At 38.3% G+C, this 24,054-nt stretch overlaps 2 protein-coding genes across 4 annotated transcripts in view; both read right to left on the bottom strand.

The window, feature by feature from the left end:
• Positions 1-1,266: 1,266 nt before the first annotated feature.
• On the bottom strand, positions 1,267-8,875 carry LOC122091848 (cleavage stimulating factor 64-like). Of its 2 annotated transcripts, none has more exons than XM_042662024.1 (8): positions 8,689-8,875; positions 7,376-7,463; positions 7,164-7,241; positions 4,720-4,758; positions 4,083-4,628; positions 3,929-4,003; positions 1,972-2,166; positions 1,267-1,879 (listed from the first exon to the last, which is right to left on the bottom strand). In XM_042662024.1, exons 2-8 carry the CDS (start codon positions 7,448-7,450, stop codon positions 1,766-1,768), a joined length of 1,122 nt encoding a protein of 373 aa, XP_042517958.1. In that variant the 5' UTR covers positions 7,451-7,463; positions 8,689-8,875; the 3' UTR covers positions 1,267-1,765. The 2 variants fall into 2 exon arrangements, with proteins under 2 accessions (XP_042517958.1, XP_042517957.1); XM_042662023.1 differs by having other exon boundaries at positions 1,267-1,888; positions 8,689-8,869.
• Positions 8,876-11,438: 2,563 nt separating this feature from the next.
• LOC122091937 (folate-biopterin transporter 1, chloroplastic-like) overlaps positions 11,439-24,054 on the bottom strand; it is a 14,789-nt gene continuing 2,173 nt past the window's right edge. The window contains exons 2-9 of one of the 2 annotated variants that reach the window (XM_042662194.1): positions 20,623-20,861; positions 19,886-19,950; positions 19,627-19,789; positions 16,298-16,446; positions 15,957-16,211; positions 15,643-15,811; positions 15,456-15,548; positions 11,439-12,139 (exon numbers count right to left, since the gene is read on the bottom strand). In XM_042662194.1, the coding sequence (XP_042518128.1) occupies positions 11,837-12,139; positions 15,456-15,548; positions 15,643-15,811; positions 15,957-16,211; positions 16,298-16,446; positions 19,627-19,789; positions 19,886-19,950; positions 20,623-20,861 (1,436 nt within the window). In that variant the 3' untranslated portion in view covers positions 11,439-11,836. The remainder of the gene's footprint in view (positions 12,140-15,455; positions 15,549-15,642; positions 15,812-15,956; positions 16,212-16,297; positions 16,447-19,626; positions 19,790-19,885; positions 19,951-20,622; positions 20,862-24,054) is intronic. The other variant, XM_042662195.1, reaches the window with a different exon arrangement.

The raw sequence follows: 24,054 nt of genomic DNA, 5'->3' as shown, positions 1-24,054 counted from the left end.
AGAAGATGATAGTTTTCAGCCTTTTTTTTTTTACCATTGGAAGCCATTAATATTGTGTGGGGGTATAACCCCAGGTTCCTTGTTGTGGGCCCCATTATGGGCCCGTTTGAACCCTGACCTGTGGGCATCTTAGATGGGTAGGGTCGAATATATGACTACACGTTGGTGGCCTGTTTGTGGGGCCCACAAGGTGTAATGTACAGTCAGCATGCCACGTGAGAGGTCGCTAAGATCGTTGTCCCTTTCGGCTTTCTGACGTGGTGCACTGGCCTCCTTTCAGACCCGGAGTTAGGACTGGGCACTTGGACGGATAGAATAGAAGATATGTGGGCACATGGTGGGGCCCATTCATTGAATGTACAGTCAGAATGCCACATGAGAACTTGCTAAGATCGTTGTCCCTTTCGGATTTCTGACGTGGCACACGGGGCCTCCATTCAGACCTCGAATGCCGGGGTACTTGGACGGATAATAGACGTGACAGCACATGGGGATGTTTGTGGGTCCCACAATACAATCATCATGCCACGTGAGATGTTGATAAGATCGTTGACCATTTGGCTTTCTGATGTGGCACGCTGGACCTCCTTTCCAAACTAAAAGCGTTTTAAACACACTGGTCAGTGAGACAGGAATTTGAGAATTCTGATGCCCATATGATGCTCGAATCACCGTGATGAGGATTCCAATCAGACCATTAGTGGTACAATATACATATTGCTGGTAAACATGAAAATTCTGAATATCTTTTGTGCTTTACCCTGAAAACAGTTAATTTTTTTTAATTATATTTTATATTACATTTCAAAGGATTTTGAATGCAAAGTAAAATAAAAATTTATAAACAAATAAATGATTTTACATTAATGATATAATTACATTGGGTAATGATTACATATATATTTTTTTTTTAGGTATGAAAATTTCACTTTCTTTCCTTTAATTCCCCTTGCAACCAAAATTACATCTAAAATATCAATACTGAATATGATAAGAATTTCAAGTACAATCATGTTAGGCAACGATCACAAGAGTTTCCCTTTTTATTTTTTTTTTAGAAAAAAAAATAGAGTTGAATATGTAATGCAAGTACAGCTCCAAAAACAACTATACCTATGGCTGAAATATGGGGGTAAAACGCCAGTACATCTGTACATGTACAACAACATCATAGAAATTTTGATATTTGGCAATGTAGACAAATACCCAATTCATCCAACAATCAGAACTTCCAAATCTATCCACATTGCACAATTAGATAGGCCATGCCACTAAGAGATCTTTAGCCCTCTTCTCTAACCAAAGTCTTTAGTGCTGAAATAACTAGTCACAATGTAACTGTGTTTTAGACTCTAGAACCACACAATGATTTACCAGAAAGCTGTAAAAGAACATAGTAACAAGGACAAGGATCGAAAAGTTTCACAATGAAATGAGACAGATTTCCCTGCAAATGAAAATATCAAGGCAAGTCCACAGTAATGTGAAGCAGCAACAATTTGCCATTAACCGCATAGCAGCGAGAACTCAAAACGGAAAATTTAATTTCTGCCTTCTCTTGCACAAGATCTTGATGGCTTTAACTTCTTCATATTTAACTTCCTGGACACTCCTTCGATGAAGATGTCCTATAACTCAATATAAACGCAAAAAATAATGGAACATTCTCTGCCACAATGATTGGGATATAAGAAGATCAATATCATCAAGAGAATATCTCACTTCCTGCATACTCGAGCTTCTCAAAACAAGAAGACTTCAACAATTAGCGCAGCATCTGCTGTAGCTGAAGCACCTGATGTCTTTGCTCAGGTGGCAACAAATTAATCTGTTCTGGTGTGAGACTCATGACCTGCTGAAGCAGTGTCTTCTCCATTTCCTGCGTCAACTACACCCAATAAAAGGGGACAATATGAGCTTTATTCTGCATAGGTGAACCTTCTTATACCGAGAGGAACATGCATAAATTACCTGTGGTGTACGAGGAAGCTGACCACCTGGCTGACCGCCCGGGCCCATCTGACCAGGGGCCAATGAAGGTGGACCTGCAAGCTGTACTGCTGTTGCATTGTCTGGTGGACCAGTCATCCAAGAAGCTCCTCTTTCCATTTGCATGGAGCCTCCGGCTTGATTACCAAAATCTGTCGCCAAATGTGATCCTCCAGCCTAAATGAAATGCTTCATCAAGTGAGCATGAAAGGAACATACTGACATGGAATGGCATTTAGATTGATTAAATTTTATTAAAATGCAACACCTGACATGCTTTTTGAACTTTGTTTAGTACAGAAACTAGTGTCTTCAATCACATCTCAACCTCTCTACCCTTTAACAGAGGTCATGATATGCTTAGCCTTAACGTCTACTTTCAAGCCTTCTCCATTCCAGGACAGAAACAGCAGCTTGTAGAATTGTTATACTATAACAATTTATTTGCAATTACGGCAATGTTATAACCATTTTATCTTTACAAGAACAAGGATAATATGCAAAGCTCAATCAAAAACCATGAGATCAAATTTCTGTGTCATATTTTATTAACTTTGGGAGAGAAACTGAGAACAGATTACAGTATCAGGAAATCGGGGTTGGATTTAGCGGGGAAGGGCCAAAGGTTTCAAGTAGATGAATCGACATCATGAGTGATCAACATAGAATGTCAAAAGGAAAAATAGGTCCAGAAATATTGGACTACAATTGATTACCAAGAGTGAAAATTGAACATTTCAGATTTTCAAGTCCTAAACAAGGGTGAAACAATGAAAAAGGGTCTTGCCTGTAGAATAAGAGCCAGTTGGATAAAGGGGAAAAGCTTCAAAGTATTGGTTACAAGTTACAAGACAAGGGAATCCCAGTTGGGATGGTTTGACCGTATATAACCTATATAAAATGAATGAAACATGAAAGTGTTTAAAGGATGGGGGAAGACCAAATGTGAACAGGGTTGGAATAATGAAAAAAAGAGATTAGTGCTTAAGACTTAAGAGTAGATATACTTATATAGAACAGCCAATGAAACGAATTTAAGGTAGCGATGGATGTGATTGGGAAAAGGCACAATGATTTAAGCCGGTTGTTCGCCAAAACATAGAACGAATTAAAATGTTTTTTATAGAGTAAATGAAGAGGATAAAAATCAGAATTGTTATCTTTTTCTTTTTCCTACTTTTTTTTGGGGGGGGGGTGGTAGGGGGGGTTCGCAATTAGAGATTCTCTTTGGGACAGATACCAATTAATCATTTTCTTAGCTTGGTTCACAAATATTTCTATCTAGCCCAGGGGACTCGCAATAACTGACCTGGTACAGACCCTCATCAAGGTTGAATTAAGGCTATTGGGAAAACAAGGCCCATTATTGTTCTTAATCAGAATAACACCTATGAACAGCCAAACACCACATTACTAAATCCATCATTGAACAAGATGACAAGGCAAGTTATATGGCCCCAAATCCAAATTTGGAATGTAAAAAGGGCTTCCTCTATTTCTGCAAATTCCCAGTTGTGAAATATATCCCACTCAAAATCACGAAAAGAGCAGGGTGGAACTTGCTGCCTTGTCCCTTCCTCCCCCACCCCCCACCAAAAGATAACTCTCTTATTTCAGAACCTTGAGGAGTGTTATGAACAAGGCCGGACTATACAAACAACCTACCTTTTTATTAAGAAGATATACAGTTGGATCGGAATATTTCAAGAATATTTTGTTTGGTTAGTCTGACCAGATAGTCAAGCCCCATTCGGACCACCAACCTTTTTGTCTGAACAATACTACATTTAGAAACGTTGCCTTAAACCCACTGACTTGGACTGGCTCAAGGCCAACTCCAGGCTTCAGTGTTCACCAGGACAGGCAGGTAGTGTGGCCCATCCTCAAGGTCAGGTAGACCATTACAGCCATTCAATTCAAGAATTGGAAAAGAGAGTACCTGATAAAGTGATTGGGGTGGTGGCTGTCCCAATGGAAATGAAGGACCAATGCTAACTGGAGGCCTGGCACCTGACTGAACAATTTGCAGAAATAAGAAATTGCAGATATCTATATGACCTGATAATTTTCAAAACTCCTAATCTCACACTTACATGATATATGGATTGTGAAAAATGAGGCTGGGATGAACTAGAGTGCTGGTAACCCAAATTAGCGCCCATATTCAAATGTTGCTGATGTGGGTAAGGTGGCATTGAAGGTGGCCTCGGTTTCTGTAGCAGAGGTGGTTGCAGGGGCGGTTGCAGATGCATAAGTGGAACACCACTGGTCTGTAATGATTGTTGCGGCTGATTGGAGACATTAGGCAAAGGTACATTATGAAGTTGAGAGGATACAGAATGTGGCATGGAAGTCAGTGGTGCATTTGGATGTCCCTTAGCCTGCTGCACAGTTGGTAGTGCATGTGATGGCATGCTCTGGGACTGAAGTGTCACTGGTGGAACAGAACCAGATGATATGGGCATCACAGGTTGATTTGGGTGTGGCTTCCTCGATTGAATTTGAGCCTGAGATGCACTTGATTGGTCCTGCTGTCCAAATGGCATAGGCAACGACTGAGCAGCTTGAAGATTTAGCTGCTGACCTGGTCGTGCCATTTGCTGAGGATGCTGAGAAAGTGCTTGCTGAATGTCTGGCATCTAAACAAAAGTTCAAGTCCAAGTCATAAACAGCCATACCAATGCCGCACAGAAAAAATAATTTTCTAGGAAATGGATGAAAAGAAAATACCACTTGAGGAGGTTGCACCATTCCAAGCATAATTTGTGCCTGAAGAAATATGTCAATGCAAGAAAAATATAGTTCAATGAGCCAATACAAATATAATATAACACCTAAGCATTTTGAGTCCTTCAAAACAGAAATAGATCAGATCATCAATTGACTAATATAATGATTTTTCTAAACCCAATACATCAATTTCATTTATGAGAATATTTTAAGATTCTTATCCTGTGGGCAGAGAAAAGCAATTTAATATAATGTAAAGACTAAAATTCACAAAGATCTTATCTGAGCAAATTTCACAAACATCTACACTAACAAGTAAGAAGCAAGTTTAAGGTGAACTAAAAAGCATGGAAGGCACATAAGCCTCATTATCAGAGTCTTTTAAATTAATTAATATAAAAAAAAAATTAAGGGAAGGTAAGATTTCAAAAGAACAAAAATATTTAAAATAAGCTACAAAGAAAGGATCATGGACAAAGTTTAAAGAAATGACACAACCCATATACATAGTTGGAGTTGGTTCCTCATTATGCCTCCTTCGGAATTGCAATTCTCCTACAATTTAGCTGTATTTTTGTCTCACTTCCAATTTCAGTTTGGTCCCAAAAACTAAACTTGTCCATTGTCCGGTTGTTTCAGTGAAATTTTTCTGTCAATATAAATATGTTTCTCTCATCACATTAGGTATATATCAGCTACCTTCTGTGATTAAAGATCAATGTAGCATTATTCACACGAAGCTTCAAGTTCAGTCGAAGAGAGCTCAGTTCTTGAACACAAAGATTGGGGAAAAGCATGAGTCCTTAAATATGTCCTAAATCTCAGTTTTAACAAGGCAAATTTAGATTAATGACAGAAAAGATAAAACACAGCAAATTTAGATTAAAGAAATCGACTTTAAAGATTGACTTCAATGCAAAACATTCCAAGTCTAGGCCGAAATCACCAAAACATACTGAATCAGCCAAAATGGACCCAAAAACAAAAACAAAACTCAAAAAACAAAGCACAAGAATGAAAACTTTTCACTGAATCAGCTGTTTTGTTTTGGCCACTGAAACAAACTGCTGTGTGCTTTTCAGCTGAAAAAAAATGAAACACACCACGTATCTTCACAATAACAAAGCTATAGGCCTAAATTGGACTAAAGTTATACCAGAGAATTAGATGTAGGCACCCCCTATCTAAAGCACGGAAACAAAAACAAAATTTACAACTAAGCCTAAAATGCAAAAAAAAAAAAAAAAAATACATCTCCCATATATCTACACAATAACAAAGCTATTAGTGTAAATTGAACTGATAGCTAAACCAACAGAACTTTATGTATCCAGCCCCCAACTAAAACATGGATATCAGCTGTGAGTTCACTGAACATCTCTTTCATTTGGCTATACACTTTCTTGCCCATGATGCAGTAGTCCTTTAACAGTTCCAAAAATTAGACTCCATTTGGAGCCCAACGCTGTGGGTCCTACCAAGCCCAGGCCCTGAAAAGGCCAGTTCTAGCACAAAGTTCCTTTTAGTAGGTCAGACATGGATGACAGCTGAGCCAATAATTTTCTTAATGAGAGGTAATTTTGTAATTTATTAAAGAGCCTATCAGATCCAGTCGTGGATCAAATCTAGGGGTTTTAGAAGTTTACTTTATTTCAGTTTGTAGGTCCAAGTTAGTAATAAAGCAGTCTTGTCTTTAGCAAAATAATAGATGTTGTTCCCCATGCTTACAGATTTGGAGAAATAAATTATGTTTTTGTCTAGGGTTTTGATGCCAACTATTTATTAGTGGTGTGCTCCCATCACCTTCTTCTTCTGCGTTTCTCTTATATCAATCTCCCTACTTCTTCCATGTTCTGCTACGTTATCGTCTTCGACAACTTTTTCACTGTTTCTGATGTTGATTCAAGTTCTGCAAGAGGTCTGACTGCATCAAGTTTCATCTGCTTCTGACAGATATTCTTTGAGAAATAGAATTTCTCTTTTGAAACCCTAACTCTGACTTTTAGAAATTTACAGTTTTTCTTGTTAGCATTCTTCTGCATAATTTCTCCTTATAAAGAGTCTCTAGTTTTCTATAATTTGCTTATTCGTTTGGGCATACTTCTGCCCTATTTCAGCAGCTTCATAAAGCCGAAATCCAAAGCTAGGGTTCAGGTTTATTGGGTCTGCATTAGCTTAAGTACCACAATATTCATCATAAATTTCTGTTATCACTCAGGTTCTTTTATCAGGAATCAGGATCACACAACCAAAACAGAGACCATAAAGTAAACCGGAAGATTGCACCAGAGTCCACTTAACCAAAAGTCAAATCCGGTAAGATCAACAGCTTGTTAATGTATAATAAAGAGCACACAGAATAACACTTGCTAGGACAAAAAACCTTTAAACACTAAATGGAAAAGGAGAGGAAGAGATTTAGGGAGTGGGAAGGGGGAAGCAACCTGGAAAAGGGCTTTAGTCAGAAGAGGATTCTCCACAAGTATCTGTCTAGCTTGCTGTTGGTTCTGTTCAATCAGAGTCTGCATGGAAAATCCGGAACAGTGAGCTGAACAGCAAATGTTATCAAAAGGGAAAAAAAATTAAGGGGAAGGCAAAAGAAGATGACGTGGATTAAGATAAAATGTAAAAGGAGGAGAGCATTTAACTGCAATACCTTCATTTGAGACATGATGTCATATAGCTGGTTCTTTGACATTCCAGCTAGATTAGATGTGAAAGCTTCTGCCATGGTTTGGTGGTTCCTACACAAAGAGAGCAAGTGATAGTAAAAATAGAAAAAAGGATTAAATTGGTCTTCAGCTAATTAGGCTTGTTATTGTGTGTCGAAGCTGGACATCCTAAGGGCCACTTCAATATCAGACGAAGTTTCAGCCAGAATCCACCCAAAAGCTTGGGCATAAGCTTCTTATATGTCCCACTTAAATGTTAACTAGATGGGACATAATGCCCAAGCTAAGCACTACAAAAGGGCCAGAATTTTCCTTCACTAGTAGAGAAGGAAGTTCCTTCTCCACAGGTGAAGTGACCCCATGATTGGACTCTTGGGTCATCATTACACTCCCACCCCCTACTGATGAAGTCGAAATTACCCTCATTTCTGCAATCTGACGGTACTGATGCCCATAGTGAAGGAAGGTGAAGGGTAACTTGGTCCTTACAAAAATTACAGTAGTAAAAAGTAAACGAGACCGAGATTCTCACTCCTCACCATGGAGATCTGAACATTTGATTAGCATGGGGAAGGGTATTTTTGACGCTGTACAATAGAGGTTAGGAGTTAACGATAACACAGAAGTCAATCATAGGGTCACATCACCAATGGATAAGAAAAACTTAATCCAAAAGTTTTTGACCAAGTTTGGCTAGGGATGTTTAGCTGGTCCACATAGGCCTCATGTCTCCCATTTTTTCAAGGTCAGATAATATTCGTTAGTACTATATTAGTGTCAAGAAACCATCACTACATACTTTTTGTTCAATAATCAAAAAGATAAATGGATGTAGAGGAAATCTGTTTCTTGCCCTAGGATGCACCAAAGAGAGATTGACCTTGACAATAAATGGGGGAAATTTCCAAAAACAGGAATGTAATGTAAATAAGAGCTAAGCTTCGTGATAAGTACCATACTTTCTCTATCGAATTCTATCAAACGGTCAATCTAGAATATAAAAAACAGAATTTGGGATGGTAGTCGTATTCTTATTTGCATCGAAATCATGAATCTTCTCTCTCAGTAGAGATGCGTATTTATCAAGGAAGAGCACACAAATGGAATTATGGTTCCTCTCTCATATAAAAATCAGCTTCACAGTAAGTTGCGACATACAAAACATGGTAATGGGAGATAAAACCTATCACCTTCTAACATTGTTAAGTGGAAAACATCAGAAAAATCAATTCGTTACTCAACACAATAACAAGAGCAGAGAGAGAGAGAGAGAGAGAGAGAGAGAGAGAGAGATTACCCAGAAATCAGAATCCAATATATCTGCTTCCACTGTTGCTCGAATGGCCGGATCCGATAGACGACTCGCCGTAAACTGGCGACTTCGAACTAAATTAGGTCACCGTCTTCTTCGCTCTCTCGCGCGGATCGCTGAGAACTGAAAAGGGTAGTGTCAAGACTAAGGAGGACATGCACGGTGAAGAGTAGAGACGTTAAAAGAGTTACATTAGTGAGAGTCTAACCGGGGTACAATTGTAAAAAACCAAAAGACTAGAGAGAGGAAAGAAAAGAACGCTTTCTTCATGTCGCGAACACGTAGGAACTTAGAAATTGTAGATTTTTTTATTGTCCTTTTTTATTCTCAAAAATTTTTTGAGGGCAAAATGTTTTGTAGAAATGGGGATTTTATTGTGGGAGAAGATGGGCGCACTGATCATGGGCCGCAAGATGAATATCATCTAAGAGGGGCAAGGGATCATTTCAAAGGGTGAGGACAAAAATAGACTCAAGGGGCATTAGTTTGGGATCTAGCTCTTTTACATAGAGCCTAAGGATCAAAGAGTGATTCCACGATTGAGAAGACCTGGGCACATCCCTGGGCTCTATGGAGAGGAATCATATCCGCTAGCTTGGGTATGCAAGTAGTGTGCCTAATTTTTTTTTCGTTTTTATTATTATGTCAATGTCAAAACCTCTGATTACCTTTGCACATTCTCCCATTGAACCTTTTTTTTTTCTCTTTAAAATTGATATGTGAAAGGACAAGATTTTAGTTCCCCACCTTTAAATTGTCTTTAATTAACAAGAAATGGATAAACAAAACTATAGGAAAAAAAAACCTATAAGGCAACATCGCACTGACACACTGCATCCTTACGAAGCGATGGGCAAAATGACCACCATTGCCCTCATGAAAGGCAAACATTCTGTCCATGTTGATGCTTTTGCACATTCTCCCATTGAACCATGCACTGATATAGTGGCAGTGGCCATGCTGTTTTTCACTAAAAATTATCCAAAAAAATTATATAATAAGAATACAGCAACAATGAAACAAATGATGAGTTAATGTGTCTTTCTTTTCTTCTCACACCAACCAAAGTTTAAAGATAAAAAAAAAAAGGAGGGTGATTTACATCAACCTCCCCTGTCGTTTGTCGAAATTACATAATCCCCCCTAAAAATCAAAAAATTACATTTAAACCCACAGAGTTGACACCTTTAGAGAAGTGTTTGTTTTGAATTTTTACTGACGAAATTTCCCCTAACCCTTTTAAAAGAAGATGTAACAGAAAAGCCAAACTTACAAATGCATATACTAATAGCATTACCATTAACAACTATGATAAAATTCCCAGATTAAGCAACAAAGCTGAATAGGAAGGCAAAAGAAATTGAGCAATCCATTGAAACTAACCTTCCTTGGCTAAACAAGGAGGACAGACTTATTAGTCTTCTGACCACGGCATTGTTGAATGGTCTCTAACCCTGCAATTTTTAATGGAGATCTCATAAGTAATTTGGAAAATTTTCAAACCTAGGGCAAATCGCAAGGTATGAAATCACTTGAAATCAAAGATCCTTTTCGGTTGTTGAATACACACAGATATGAGAGGGGCTACGCCCGTCGCTTGTTGCCCGTGGGACTTCTCAGTACCTTGTCGCCTGTCGGCCGTTGCCTGAGAGGATAAGGGCTCTCAAAACTTCCATCTCAGCATAAGGGGAAGCAGTCCAAGTAGCCGTCGACCGACATCCTTCACGTTCCAAATAGCCGTCATCAGAGGGGAGAACCTTCGTCAGAAAGGAGAACATTCATCTTTGTTGCTCGCGGTTTGCAGACACAAGAACCAGTAACATAGCAAAAGGGAAGATAGGTTTGTTGGGATAGAGGTATGTGAGGGCTTTTTGGGGTTTTCAAATTGTTTCAATGAAAACTAATGGCTTAACCCAAATAAGATGCTAATGGTGTCAACTTTTTAGGTTTAGATGTAATTTTTTGATTTTCAAAAGGGATTATGTAATTTCGACAAATGACAGGGGAGGTTGATATAAATCACCCAAAAAAGAAAGTTCAAAGACACCCTTGTTAGGAAAAAAATTTGAGTTATACTAAATGAACAAAAATTACTTCTTTTTCATCGAGCATAGTTACAAAAGATTTTCTCAAAAGGATAAGGTTTTAAGTTTTGTGGAGTCCATAAGGCATCAATGAATGATCCACCAATTTGTACCCCATAATAAGCTTAATGGGGATTGAAATTTTGTAGATAAATAAATTCAAAATTCCCTACTCACATGTCAAGTTCTAGATAGATTGAAATTGGAAAGGTCAGAATAAAGCTTTCAAAATCCAAGATTACAAAGAGCTCGGATGACAATGCTTAAGAACCCTTTCCCAAAAGAAAAAAACAATGCTTAAGAACCCAAGGGGTTAACAGAGTTGGCAAGGGACCTTCACCTCAAAAAACGTGTAATTCTCCTTGAGACTACTCACACGTACATGTTTAGCACTCTTCACTATTTTCAAGGAAAGTTGAATAATTCTCATTCAACCCCAATATGACCCGTTATTAATATTTAAAAAAATAATAATGATAATAATAACAATAGTGCTTAACTCCTTAGACTATCAATAAAGTGCACGACGATAAATAGGAGAAAACATGATTAAATTTAAGTATGGAATTTGACAAGGGATCAATCCTAATCATTCTCTAGATAACCAATGGTCAGAATTTCCACATAGCACAATTAGGTGGACCACCCATAGATAACCAATGGTTAGAACCAAGCCAAGGTAATACCTCATAAAAGGAAAAAGAAGTATACGTTGTCAGTATCTATTAGAAAGGGGAAGGAGGAGGAGGTGAGGTGGGGGTGGGGGTGGAGAGTAAACCAATTTTCTCTGCCAGAAAATGAAATTAAACGTCAAGGATCAACCAGAGAGCTCTACATAAATGGGGCCATAGTTCCATTCTCCATCATTCCACAGGAAAAAAGTAAGCGTGCGCTAAAGTAGTTAATTCGTGGAAAGCCCCAATCTTCATGGTAATCAACATGGAAAAGCTGGGCTTAACATATACAATTTACACACTCACTCAATTGCTGTATACTCAGTGGAAGAACCAAACATTGCAATACATCCTGGACAGACGCCACCCCCGACCTCAATTCGACTTTGTCTGCTCAACATCCACATTACCCTTTGATGTGGCTTCTGGGCTGTCATTGGGAAGAAGGCCAAGGAGTGGCAAAGGAAATAGGGAACTGAAGTTGCAGAGAATTATCAGGAGAGCTAGATTATCAAAGTTGTCCTTCGTGACACCAAAAAGTTGGGTCAAACCAGCACCCAAAAGCCCACCAACAACACTACCTGCATTAGAGATGGACATGAGGGTAGCAAACAGTGTTGCTTCCATACCCTGTGGACATAATCTTGCTGCTAACACCAGAACAGGCATAAATGATGCCTGCAATATCCACAATTTAATTGTTAGTGTAACTTCAATTGATCCTTGGAAGAAAATTTTGAGATTAATAAGTCGAGAGAACAATTTCCACAATTTAATAACATCATTGAGATCTCAAGTTGACTATGAAAGGCAGCCACCAATCCTTAGAGATGGATCTATTCTTACTCTACAATGTAACTACAATTTAAACTTGTGTTCATGATCATTCTGTTTTCTAGGTACTCAAAACAGAAGTTTACAATAGTTTATCATGGGAAATTTCCCTTTACACAACCCAGTTTAGGAAGGGCTTCTTAAACTGTCCACCATTTCGAACCACATGAACAGATGTTGTGGCAATTCCGACCATTGGATAGAGAGCACCTTGTCCGGATTAGCCACAAGTCAAATTTCAAAACCTAATTCAACCAAATACCTTCCCTATATTGCTATGCATCCTCATGTATGTCTACGCATGCCTACAGTATTGATCAATACTGTGCACTCTCCCATTTTCCTGAATTTTCAAAATTATATTTTGCCACTTATCAAACTCTGATTAGGATGAAACTTAAAATGTGAGCAGGGGTCCTTTGGGTTGACCTGTCCATAAATTCAGGACCCATCTCATTGGCCAGGTGGCAGATTTTTAGGGCTGTTCAGGTCAGGCTTTCTAAGTGGACAATATAGGAAACCTTTACCATTATTGAAGTGTTAAAATCTAACCTAGCTCTAAACCAGGCTAGATAAACCAATTGGCACATTAAAAACCTCTGACCTTTAACCACTATATATCATTGGAAACTTTCTCATCTCGCCCATTTGTGCCCCAACATAGATATTTTTAACCAAGTTTGTATATATTAGGATTGTAGGACAAGAGAAAACCAAGTATCTAAAGTGGGCATGGGGGGATTTAAGAAATTTAGAGACCTACAAAATAGTTAAAAGAAAAGTGTTTCGAGTAAATATGTAAACATAGTTAAAGATAAATATAATAGTGTAATAGCTAGTGTAAGAATTGTTAAGAATTGTGAAGGACCAAGGTTGTGAAGGACCAATTACAATTGGATTGCATTAAGGATCAGATTTAAACCCATATTTGTTAGTGCTAATCATAGTTTTCAAGGCGTCGTCTAGGCATCCAGGCGGCTTTGCCTGAATTGGCACCTTGCTAGTGTTGCCTTAAAATTCTGCCCCCCCCCCAAAAAAAAATCTCGTCCACCTCGGTTCGCTTAGGCGTTGTGACAACTATGGCACTAATTACAGACGAGCTTACTAGACATTCAAAATCAAATCCCCCTCTGTATATTTTTGCTGATGATATATTTTGGGTGGATGAAACAAAAGCGGAGATAAATGAAAAATTGGAATTATGTAGATCATACTCGGAATAAAAAAAATTAAAAGATAAGAAGAACAAAAGCATAGAATATGGTGTGTAACTTTAGTAACAATATGACTGAAAGTGCAGTGGAGAAAATTGATGTAGGGAGATACCACAAAGTGGCAGTTTTGTTCAATCATATAATAAATAAAGAAGTCAATAGAGGATAATGTTGCACAAAGAATTAGGATAAAGTGGAGGGGAGCGTCTGAAGTGTTGTTTGGCGTATTCCTTTAAAACTAGAAGTAATTTTTTATAAAGCTGCTAGATGACTAGCAATGATGTATCGAGCTGAATGTTGGCCAATGAAGAAACAACATATAAACAAACTTAGTGTAGTTGAAATGAGGATGTTGAGATAGACGAGTGGTAAAATAAAAAATATATATATATATAAAATAAGAAATAAACAAATTAGAACTAATTTAAGAATAGTTCCGATACATGATAAGTTGTGAGATTTTTTAGGTGGCATGGACATGTGCAATAGATGCCTATGAATGCTCCAATACGGAGAGGTGATTTGATTCAGATTGAAGGAGCTAAAAAATCAAGGGTTAAGCCTAAAATGGCTCTAAGACAAGTGGTGAGGAAAGACATGTACACCTAAGGACCAGCAACAAGTATGGCTTTGAATAGAGTTGATTGTAGAAAAAGGTTCCATGTAGCCAACCCCATTTAGTTGGGATAAGGTTAGAGTAGACTTGAGTTGAGAGATCTACGAAATAGGAATGGATATGCCCTTGTTTAGAGATTCCAAAGAAAGGAAAATAACCATCCTTTGGAAGTAAGAAGTTTAGTGGTCACTGTCAATGCAGAGGTACTGTCATTAGTTGTTAATCCTGGAAATGACAAGATTTTAAAGTTTGTGGTGAGAGTGAATTGGCAGCTTTCTCTACAAGATTTAAAAATAAATAAATAAATACAAAACCACACAAACAAGGATAGAACTTGCAAAATCCATTCTATACAAAGGACACCAAACCTATTTCCCAATCTATAATCAATTCTATAAAATATCAACCAAACAATTTCTATTTTTGGGCACATAATTGTTTCTAGAAATTATTTCCAAGAAACAGCATGTAAATAGAATACAAACAATACCATAAAGGTCCCGAGACTGAAGTGAAAACAGTTCAAATGCCTAACGGTTTTGATAAGAAAAGACAGAGCAGTCACAATAAGGGGAAATGAGAAATCAGTTCAAGATTGATGCCGCATCCACATAAAGGCAGAATGAGATCAAGATTTACGTTGAGGAACAGATAATCACCAATAGGTGATTACTTTAGATTTTTGTACATCATCACCTTCTCTTTGTTAGTTCAATTCAACAACTCACTCAACTCAATTCAGCCTTTGTTAGTTCAACTCAAAAACAAAAATGTTTCTAGACTAATTAAAGATCTTCACTGGGGCTTCAAAAAATGAACCATAATAAGGTAAAAAAGATGAATGCATGAACTGGAAGAGACTATATGGACATTTGCCTGTTTTATACATATGGTTTGGAATATTTTCTTGTAGGCATCCAGGTTTTTGTGTAATTTTCCAAGTGAACAAATGTCTATATGATTCTTACATGCCCTTAGTAACTACCAGATAAAGGTTTTATACAGTTCACGAATTCAATTAGCATTCTGACTTCTGACTTCCCTGCCACCATTCCTAACCAGGGGCTGGGTTGAAACACTTGGTATATAAGTACTGAGCCCAACACGAAGGATCTACAGCTGTTAATCAATGAACCTTTCAAATATTAAGGACAAATTTCCAAAAGAAGTTACTGTGGAAATCCAAGGTAAATCTCATTTTTGCAAATTCCTCCTTCCATATCAAATGAGGGTGGAAAAGTCAAAAACATAACCCCAAATCACAACAGAAAATTAAATCCTTTTGATACACAAAATTCCTACAGTCGAAGGACCAAAAAAAAAAATTTACCTGACCAAGGACAGTTATTATCAGAGAATCTCCAATCGAGAACCACTCATCACTTATACCAAACTGCCGATTTAGTCCCGTAACAAGGAACACCTGAGGAAAAAACATGTCCTAGGATTAGAAATTGAATATGGCAAGGAATTTAGAATTCTCAAAAGCAAAATCTTACATATATCCTCACACAAACCTGTGTAGTCCCAAGAACTGCACCAATAATTGTTGTCATTACAAAAATCTTCCGCAGAGGAACATTCTTCAAAAATCCATTATACAGCCCAACACCCAACAGAGATGCAATTGAAGTAACAAGCTTGACACGGCCTAGAAATTCAGGAGTGAAACCAATTTTGTTTGTCCTGAAACCCCAAAGCAAAACCAAACAGTAATTTAGAAACTTAAAGGAAGCTATGGAACAGTTGAAATAAGTTTCAAGCATCTCTGAAGCACGTCATCCTACAAATAAAGGACAAAATGACCTTAGATGATTGTAATGGAACATACGTAAAGAAAAACATGGCAGAATCTGATTGTGGTGTCGCTTGCCACAGAAATATAAATACGGTGGGCAAAAATACATTGGGTTGCCTGACAGCATCCCACAACTGCATCATATTCTGTTTTGAGCTTTCAAGAAAAGTTGGACCAGCCGGAGAAAGAACATATCCTCTTGCTGCACCCAATGTAGGTTGTTCTTTAACAAGAAAAGCTACAGCAGACGTTACCAAGGGAAGCAATGCTGTCACACCAAAAACATACCTGCAGATTACAATGCCAACAACAATGGTCAGTTAGGGTCCAAATCAGTTCAAAAAGGAAAACAAAAGAACAGAGAGGAAACATGCCTCACACCATAAGTATCAACCAAGGAGCCACTAAAATATGCACTCACAATCCCCCCAAAAGCTGAAGACCCCCAACATAAAGATTGAAGAGATCCGGATGTGCTTTGTGACTCCCCACGGGCTCTTTCTACAATCATGGAATCTACAACCTGCACCATACTTCAGTTTCAGAATCAAGATAGTGAATATGCAATAATGTGATACCAGCTACTGAAATTCTTGTTTCTCTCACACCATCTTAAATGCAAACAGTAAAAGAATAGCAGCTTATTCAATTTCAAATACGCAAGTTCCTTATTTTCTTGGTAAAATGTCAGATAGAACTCCATCAATGTAAACAATCAAAAATAGTATTCCAGCTGTACACACAGAATATATTGGTAATTTCTAAATCTAGATAAGAAGAATATGAAAACAACAAATGTTTGAGACACAACAGCTGACATTAACAAAATCCAATAAGCCACGTGTAATTACAAATGAGGGTTTTAAAAAGTTGACAAGTTAATATACTTCACACATGTAATTACATCTACTGTGATGGGGACATCAAGGTGTACAGTCGAAAGAAGAAGAAGATTCAATCAGGTACATCTTTGTGGTTGGAGGATTAAACAAGAAAGAAGAAGGAAAGAGAGGAGTCGAACCAGCCTTCCAGCGCTGGGTTCGACCCCCCCTTGTCCTCCCAATCAGTAGATCTTGTGGACCCCACCAAATCTTATTTGATTCTAGTACTTTGCTTTAAATCTAGTGATATTTGATTGTCTTACATAATTAGGAAACTAGGACTTCTTTATATTGGTCTATTAGGTAGTCTTTTATTTCAAGTAATTGAGTTTCTAAATATCTTTTTTATTTTTGGAAGTTTATTCTATTTAAGTGTAAGGCCATTGGCCATTGTTTAATGCAATGAATGTGAATTGAAAAAAAGCCAAGAGCAAGGCCCCCCCACCCCTCTCATGATTCTCTCTCTCTCTCAATCTCGTTTTCTCACTTTTCTCTCTCGCCTCTTTCCTCTCTTTAGTCTCTCGGCTCTCCCTTCTCTCTTCTCTCTTGTCTCGCCTCCCTCTCTTTTTCCATTCTTTTTTTCTGCTGCTGTTTTATATTCTTTGAGGCTGAACTGCTGCTGCTGTATTTTTTTTTCCCTTTAATGTTGAACTGTTGCTGCTGATCTCCCCTTTGATGCTCACTGCTGCTGCTGCACACGGCTGCGATTACTCCCTATTGCTGTTACATACTGCTGCCATTACATCACTGCTGCTGCTACCCTCGGCTGTTGCGACTCTCGGTTGCTGTTTACTCTCTGCCGGTGCTGATTTCCTTTCAATGAATGGATGACTGCTGGCAGTACCTGCTGTTCGTGAGTTGCTGAGAGCCCCAACATCATTCACCAAGCTACATCGACAATACTGAGGATCTTTATACAACCAGCTGGACTTGTCTTCATCAACTAAAGGTGGACTGCATCTCTTTATTTTGGAGGACCTTGATCTCTTCTCTTCTCCTCAGATCTGGACAGCAGCATGGTAAAACATTAAACTAAACCCTCCCCACCTCCATTAATCCCTATTATATATTACAGCACCTTAACATTGAAACCAGCCTTTGCCCTTTGTTTATGCCTATTTTTTACCCGTTGTTTTAAGTTGTTTCGTCACTATTATATCTCAAAAAAAAAAAACCTTGCTGATTTTCTATTTTAGTTGGTTGCTAGAGGACATTGATTATTTGCATATGTAATTTGGGTGTCTAGATTGATTTGTGCTGAACCTAACATTCGTATGTCGTTTGTTCCCTTCCCCATGTCCCCACTTAAAACTTGAGTAAGAATTTATGTGTTTTTCCGTCTAGATTATTATTGCTTTTGGCTACTTTGTTTATTAGTCTCATTTTATTTTGCATTCTTAATCTTGTTTGTTGAGTTGCTTTTTGTCCTATCTACCTAAGCCTCTTGAGTTAACCCTACCTAGTTAGTTAATTTTGTAGGAGACCTAGTCACCTAGGAACCCCCTACATCATACTGTTTTCGGCAGTCATATAAACAATCTAAGCAAGAAACTAGTGTCAAAACTATCAAGGTGACACTCATCTGCTCCAGGAGCTAGATGACAGGGGCTAGGCTGGGTACAACTAGGCATCTGCCCCGGCAAGAGTATGTCCAGCATTTACTTTGTTTGTTTTGAATTTTTTGTGTTGTATTACCCATAATGAATGTGTGTGGTACATGTGTATCTTTCACTAATTTTATCTTCTGTTATATGAAGAGCAAAAAAAACTAATTTATATTTTCTCTTTCACTACATTTTATCTTCTGTTATACAAATATTGCATACAACATGTAGTTAAGAAGCCAAATACCCTACTGGTTGAACTAAGACGGCAGCCATTAGCCAACTAACTAACATATCAGTGTCACTTATGAATGTGGATTTTACATTTATGACAGATATATTAGCAAGAAGACCTGGAACTTGCTCGATCCAATCAATTATGTTCCTCTAGTTGGAATCTAAATATTGTGAGAGAACAAGGGAGCAAGTGAGGAAGAGAAGAAGAAGCGGTAGTATTGTATGGGTCATTTATCACAAACATATATTGTGTTACTAAAGTATTATGATTTATGAGAAATTACATATACCTCCCTAAGAACGTAAAAAGGGAAAAAGAAGAACTACAACAAAAGGAAACAAGTAGAATAACTAGTTCCTAAACTACCCTTAGTACACATCTCTAACTCCTCTAGCTTCTATTACAACTTACTAAAGGTCTCATTTCAAATGACCAATTATAGAAAATTTTAGCATGCTTTCGTTTTCAAAAGATGATAATGAATACAGCAATGGCAATGATGACAGTAATAATGAAGATATTTTATAACTCAACTCATCTAAGCCTCACACCCGATTACTTTGTACAAAATAAGCAGTCAAGTCTTCTCTCACCATTTCAACCAAAGACGTTTCAGTCTTCAGCCTTCTCATTGCTCCTTTTGTACCTTCTAATTGTATCATATCACTCCTTTTTCACTGATTCATTTCTTGGTCCTCAAACACATGGCCAAACCATCTCAACAGGCTCTCTCATCAAGTCAGCTACGATTGTTACTTCTATGTTCCCTCAAATGCTTTCAAAAACCTCATGGAATTTATATACCCTCAAATAGACTGATTGAGGCATATATAAATATACAAGTCACGTAAATAGAAAATAACTTAATTCACATAACGGCCAGGTATTCACTAGCACAAAGTTAACATGTCTAACAAAGTAAATAGACTACCCTAAAATGGAGTGCTATTGACTAAGAACAGGAAAAAGCCAATACTTACAACGTCTGAGAACGCAACCGAAAGAGAACCAAGTAGAATACAAAATGCAGCATCATATTTGCTGTCAACAAAGGTAGCCATCAAAGTCCATGAGAATGCCCCAAGAAGCCCTGATAAAACAAGGTAGGACCTTCTTCGGTAACCAAAAAGTGGAAAAGAGTCACTGCAATGAGAAATCACTTGTTAAAAGATAAAGTAAATGAAAGAAATGAATCCTCCTAGCGAAAAGATAACAAAAAGGAGACTATGTGAATCTAACCTGATAAACCCATAAAGAGGCTTTATGAGCCAAGGTAATGCTGAGAAACCAGATAAAACTGCTGTCTAATTGAAGAGGTAAAATTTGTCAGTCTTGTGACATTTCTCTTCAAAAGACTGGCCCACCTTCAACAAAATAAATCTCTTCCTTTGCTCTAGGTTATTCATGAGTACATCATAAACATTCTGCATATTGTTATCATTTCTTGATTTCTAAGACATCCAACCACAAAAGCAACTGATCAGTTATGTAACAAATGAATAGTTAAACTGCTATCCCTCCGTCCCACAAAGACCACACATTTTGACAAATCTCACTTTTAAGGTGAGATATTTATGTCATTAATTACCCACTAATATCATTGAGATTTTCGAAAATTATCCCCCCAGCATAGTTGTCAAGGCATCACCTAGGTTGACATCCAAGCACAATCTACTGCCTTGGTTGCCAAGGTGCCTTGTTGGTGTCACCTTATGTCCAGGCCCCCTCAATGCCAAGTTTTAATAGAACACGTAAGGAAGGGTAATTTGGGAAATGTGAAAATGCATTAGATGGTACAACGGACAAAAAAACTGGGACATAAAACTCTAAAAAAAATTTAAAATACTCAATTGTATTAAAACCAAAATAAGGAGACAGAAAATATGAGGTACAGGTAGGTGGCTAGATGCTGATAGTATTTAAAATTCCGCCTTGATGAACTTTGCTGGAAAATATTTGAAAATTGGATTAAATACCTCTGCTGGATCTAGATGGAGGTCATCTTTTAAGTAAAAGCTCACTGCAAGCCTAGAAAGGCCTAGAACTCCTTGAACAAAATATACCATTGCAACTGCTATATTATCTGGGGACAAGTCCACCCCAAAGCATTTTACAGGGCTTCTAAATCTGTTGTTTCGTGGAGCAGTCTGATGGGATGAGCATTGTTCGCCATCAATTTCTGCTGTCAATAGTTCCCTTTTCTCAACACCTGAATCTGGCATAGAAATATAAACTTAGAGAGAAGGGGCAATAAAACCAAAGTAAAAGAATTATGTATATGGACCTTTGTAAGCATATTACACTCTTAAATGCACAACATATCTCCCTTTCCATCACATTTGCTTATCCTCCCTCTTCTCTTATACACTATACACTATAGTGAAAAAATACTATCCATTAACTATCACACCGGCATAAGTGGCAATTAATTTGTTACAATCCCATAACAAGTTCTTGCACTAATATGTTCTTCCAAAAAATTTACAAATCACTTCCTATTGTAGGAAATCTGTATTTGTCAATTGCCAAAACCCTGTTCAAGGAGAACCTGATTCCAAGGGGAGATTTCCTAATCTGCTAAACACAAATGTAGCACAAGACACAAGTCTGCAAATTTTTTTTTGCCAATGATGAGTGATAGAGAACCCTTAGGGAAGAGAGGGAAAATCAGAGTAGAGAGGGGGAAAAAAGGAGAATCACACTCAACACATGCATTCAATAATCAAAATCACTCTCTAAATCTTCAATCGATTACAGCCAATATATAAGAAAATAGGAACATGAAATTAGAAACTTAACTGAAATGGAAACTAGCCTAAACTAGGAAACAACTATAAAAAGGAAACCAAAGCAAGAAAGTAAATCCTACTCCTACGTTCAAGTCTGGAAAATAAAAGCATGAAATAAAATACTAAGTAAACTACTAATTTTATTTCCAACCCTTGTTGGATCAAAACCCTGGGCTGGACCGGTTCTTCTTGGCTCTTGGCTTCCAAAGCCGATCATGCTAGTCCAACCAAGAAAGGGCAGCCGTATCTGCATCAACTCTCCTCCTCTGAAAAGAACTCGACTCCGTCGAGTTAGGGAAAGGACCAAGGAGACCGTATGAAGGAATACGCTGAATGAGGAATGATCCCACCATCTTCTTGAGCTTAATTTCAGGGAGATCTTTGGCAGGATGAAACTTCATAGTCTTGTTGGCATGCTTGAAGGCATAGGTATTGGCATAGCCACAATGCTGTACTTTCTTATCAAACAACCAAGGTCGACCAAGAAGGATATGGCACACCTTCAAAGGGAGGACATCATATTGGACTGTATCCTTAAATCCACCAATAGAATATGTGACCAAGCACTTATCTGTGATTTTGAGATTAGTGTTGTTCACCCAAGCAACCTTGTAAGGATTAGGATGTGGTTCTGTATTCAATCTCAGCTTACGAACAGCGTCTTCAAAGATAACATTAGTGCAACTGCCTCCATCAATGACCAAGGTTAGCAACTGATCATTGCACTTCACACGAGTCTGAAAAATACTACTGCGGCGCCAATCTTCATTTTCAGTGGCCTTTTGAGTGGTCAACACATGACAAATGACATAAAAAGGATGTTGGTCTTCGTCACTGAGAGTGTCATTGACTTCACCTGTTGCACGCTCTTCTCTTAAATCAACTGTGTCAGAACCAAGTTGCTCTTCGGGAATATATGGTATAGGAGAATCCTTATCAATAAAAGCAACCAAACAGCTGGGACATTGGGCACTGATATGTCCAAATCCATGGCATGAGTAGCATCGAACTGTAAATTTTGAAGAATCAGAAGGTTTATCTGAACCGCACCGAGGGGGTGAGTATGGGCGAGTAGGCCGTGAAGATGATATTTCAGAAACATGTCGAGGTGGAGAATACGGCCGACTAGGTCGTGAAGAAGCCATAGATGTAGCACTTGCCTGTGGCTTGCTAGATGACCTCTCTTGGGTAGGAGACTGTTGCCAAACGGAACTAGTACCTCGAGAAAAAGTGTCTGCAAAATTTCTCCGGTTGTATGGGCGTTTCAGACTTTCCTCAACCTGATATGCTACTTGTACGGCGTCTTCCATTGTAGGGTGTCGACTAGATGCAAGGGCAGCACTAAGTTGAGGGTGCAGACCATTGCGAAATTGGGCCACTAAGACTTCTTCATCCCACTCAAAGTCAGAACGAGTGGCCAAATAATAAAATCTAGCAACATACTCTTCAACGGTCAAATGCTCTTGTTTTAACTGTGCAAACCTGAGATGCATGCATTGCTTGTAATCAGAAGGCAAGAATCGCCGATTCATGACTTCATACATTTCAGCCCAAGTAGTGACCAACCCAATGCCTCGGGTTCGGTTCTGTTGTTGTTGCTTGATCCACCAGACTCGAGCCGTGCCTTTCAGTTTGGCCTCTACAAATAGGATCTTTCGAGCCTCAGTCAACCCGTACCATCTGAAGAATGTATCTAAACTGTGAATCCAGTCAAGGTACAATTCTGGATTATTGTCTCCAAAAAAATCAAGGACATCCAGTTTTGCTGTTTTTTCTGCTCCATCATCATGTCTACTAGTCCCATATGGTGGTGCAGGTGGTGGTGGTGGTGTATGATGTGGTGGTGGTGGTGGTAGTGTTACTGGCGGATCCTGTGGAGTGGTGTTGGAAGAATCCCCAGATTGAATGGGACTCTTTCATTTATCTGCTGCCACCAAACGATCAATAGAAACTTGCATAGATTCCACCATTGTTTTTAGGGACGTGACCATGTTAGTGAGAGCATCAAATTTTGTATCAGTTTCTCATTTATAAGAATTCAACTGCTGAACAACTTCACTATTGGCAACCATGGTGATGATTAACAAAATAGCACTCAAGAATATATGGTAGAATAGGAAATAACTTTTTTTTTTTTTTGGGAAGGGCAGAATTGCAATTACTTGAGATTCAATTAAACCACAAAGGATATCTCACATATGGGCAGGGGTCTAATTGTAAATAAGAAAAAAAAATGAGGGATAGAAGGAATTAATAGATAAAAGAGGGGTAATTCTGGAAAATCAGAAGAATTAAGGGAAGAAAAAAAAAACAAAAAGAAATCGTGTGGAAGAAAAAAGTTACTGCTGGCTGACTGAAGGGGCAGTGAGGAGGAAGGAGAAAGAGAGATCCAGGTGACCGACTGAGATCCTGTGAGGTGGCCGACTGAAATGGTGTTGGCTACGGCAAGTAGAGGCAGAAACCAGGGATCGCCGACTCCAACAATGGATCGTGACTTACATGGGGTTGTGATCAGCGGTGGTGACTTCAATCAGCTGCGGGGACTTCGCAATGACGAAGGTCGACGTGCAGCGGGAGGCGAGAAACTGGGAACCAGGTATGTCTCTTCGTCTTCTCTCT

The sequence above is a fragment of the Macadamia integrifolia genome, chromosome 10 (assembly GCF_013358625.1).
Source record: "Macadamia integrifolia cultivar HAES 741 chromosome 10, SCU_Mint_v3, whole genome shotgun sequence".
Lineage (NCBI taxonomy): Eukaryota > Viridiplantae > Streptophyta > Magnoliopsida > Proteales > Proteaceae > Macadamia > Macadamia integrifolia.
The sequence above is the reverse complement of the archived record's forward strand: the minus strand, read 5'-3'. Positions and strand labels throughout refer to the sequence as shown.

What these genes read in the sequence shown, in the direction of transcription:
- LOC122091848 (XM_042662023.1), bottom strand. Translation starts at nt 7,450, where the DNA reads ATGGCAGAAGCTTTCACATCTAATCTAGCTGGAATGTCAAAGAACCAG. An exon ending in ACATCATGTCTCAAATGAAG is followed by an intron (nt 7,242 to 7,375) that starts GTATTGCAGTTA and finishes TTTTCCATGCAG; the next exon opens with ACTCTGATTGAACAGAACCA. An exon ending in AGCTTCCTCGTACACCACAG is followed by an intron (nt 1,889 to 1,971) that starts GTAATTTATGCA and finishes TATTGGGTGTAG; the next exon opens with TTGACGCAGGAAATGGAGAA.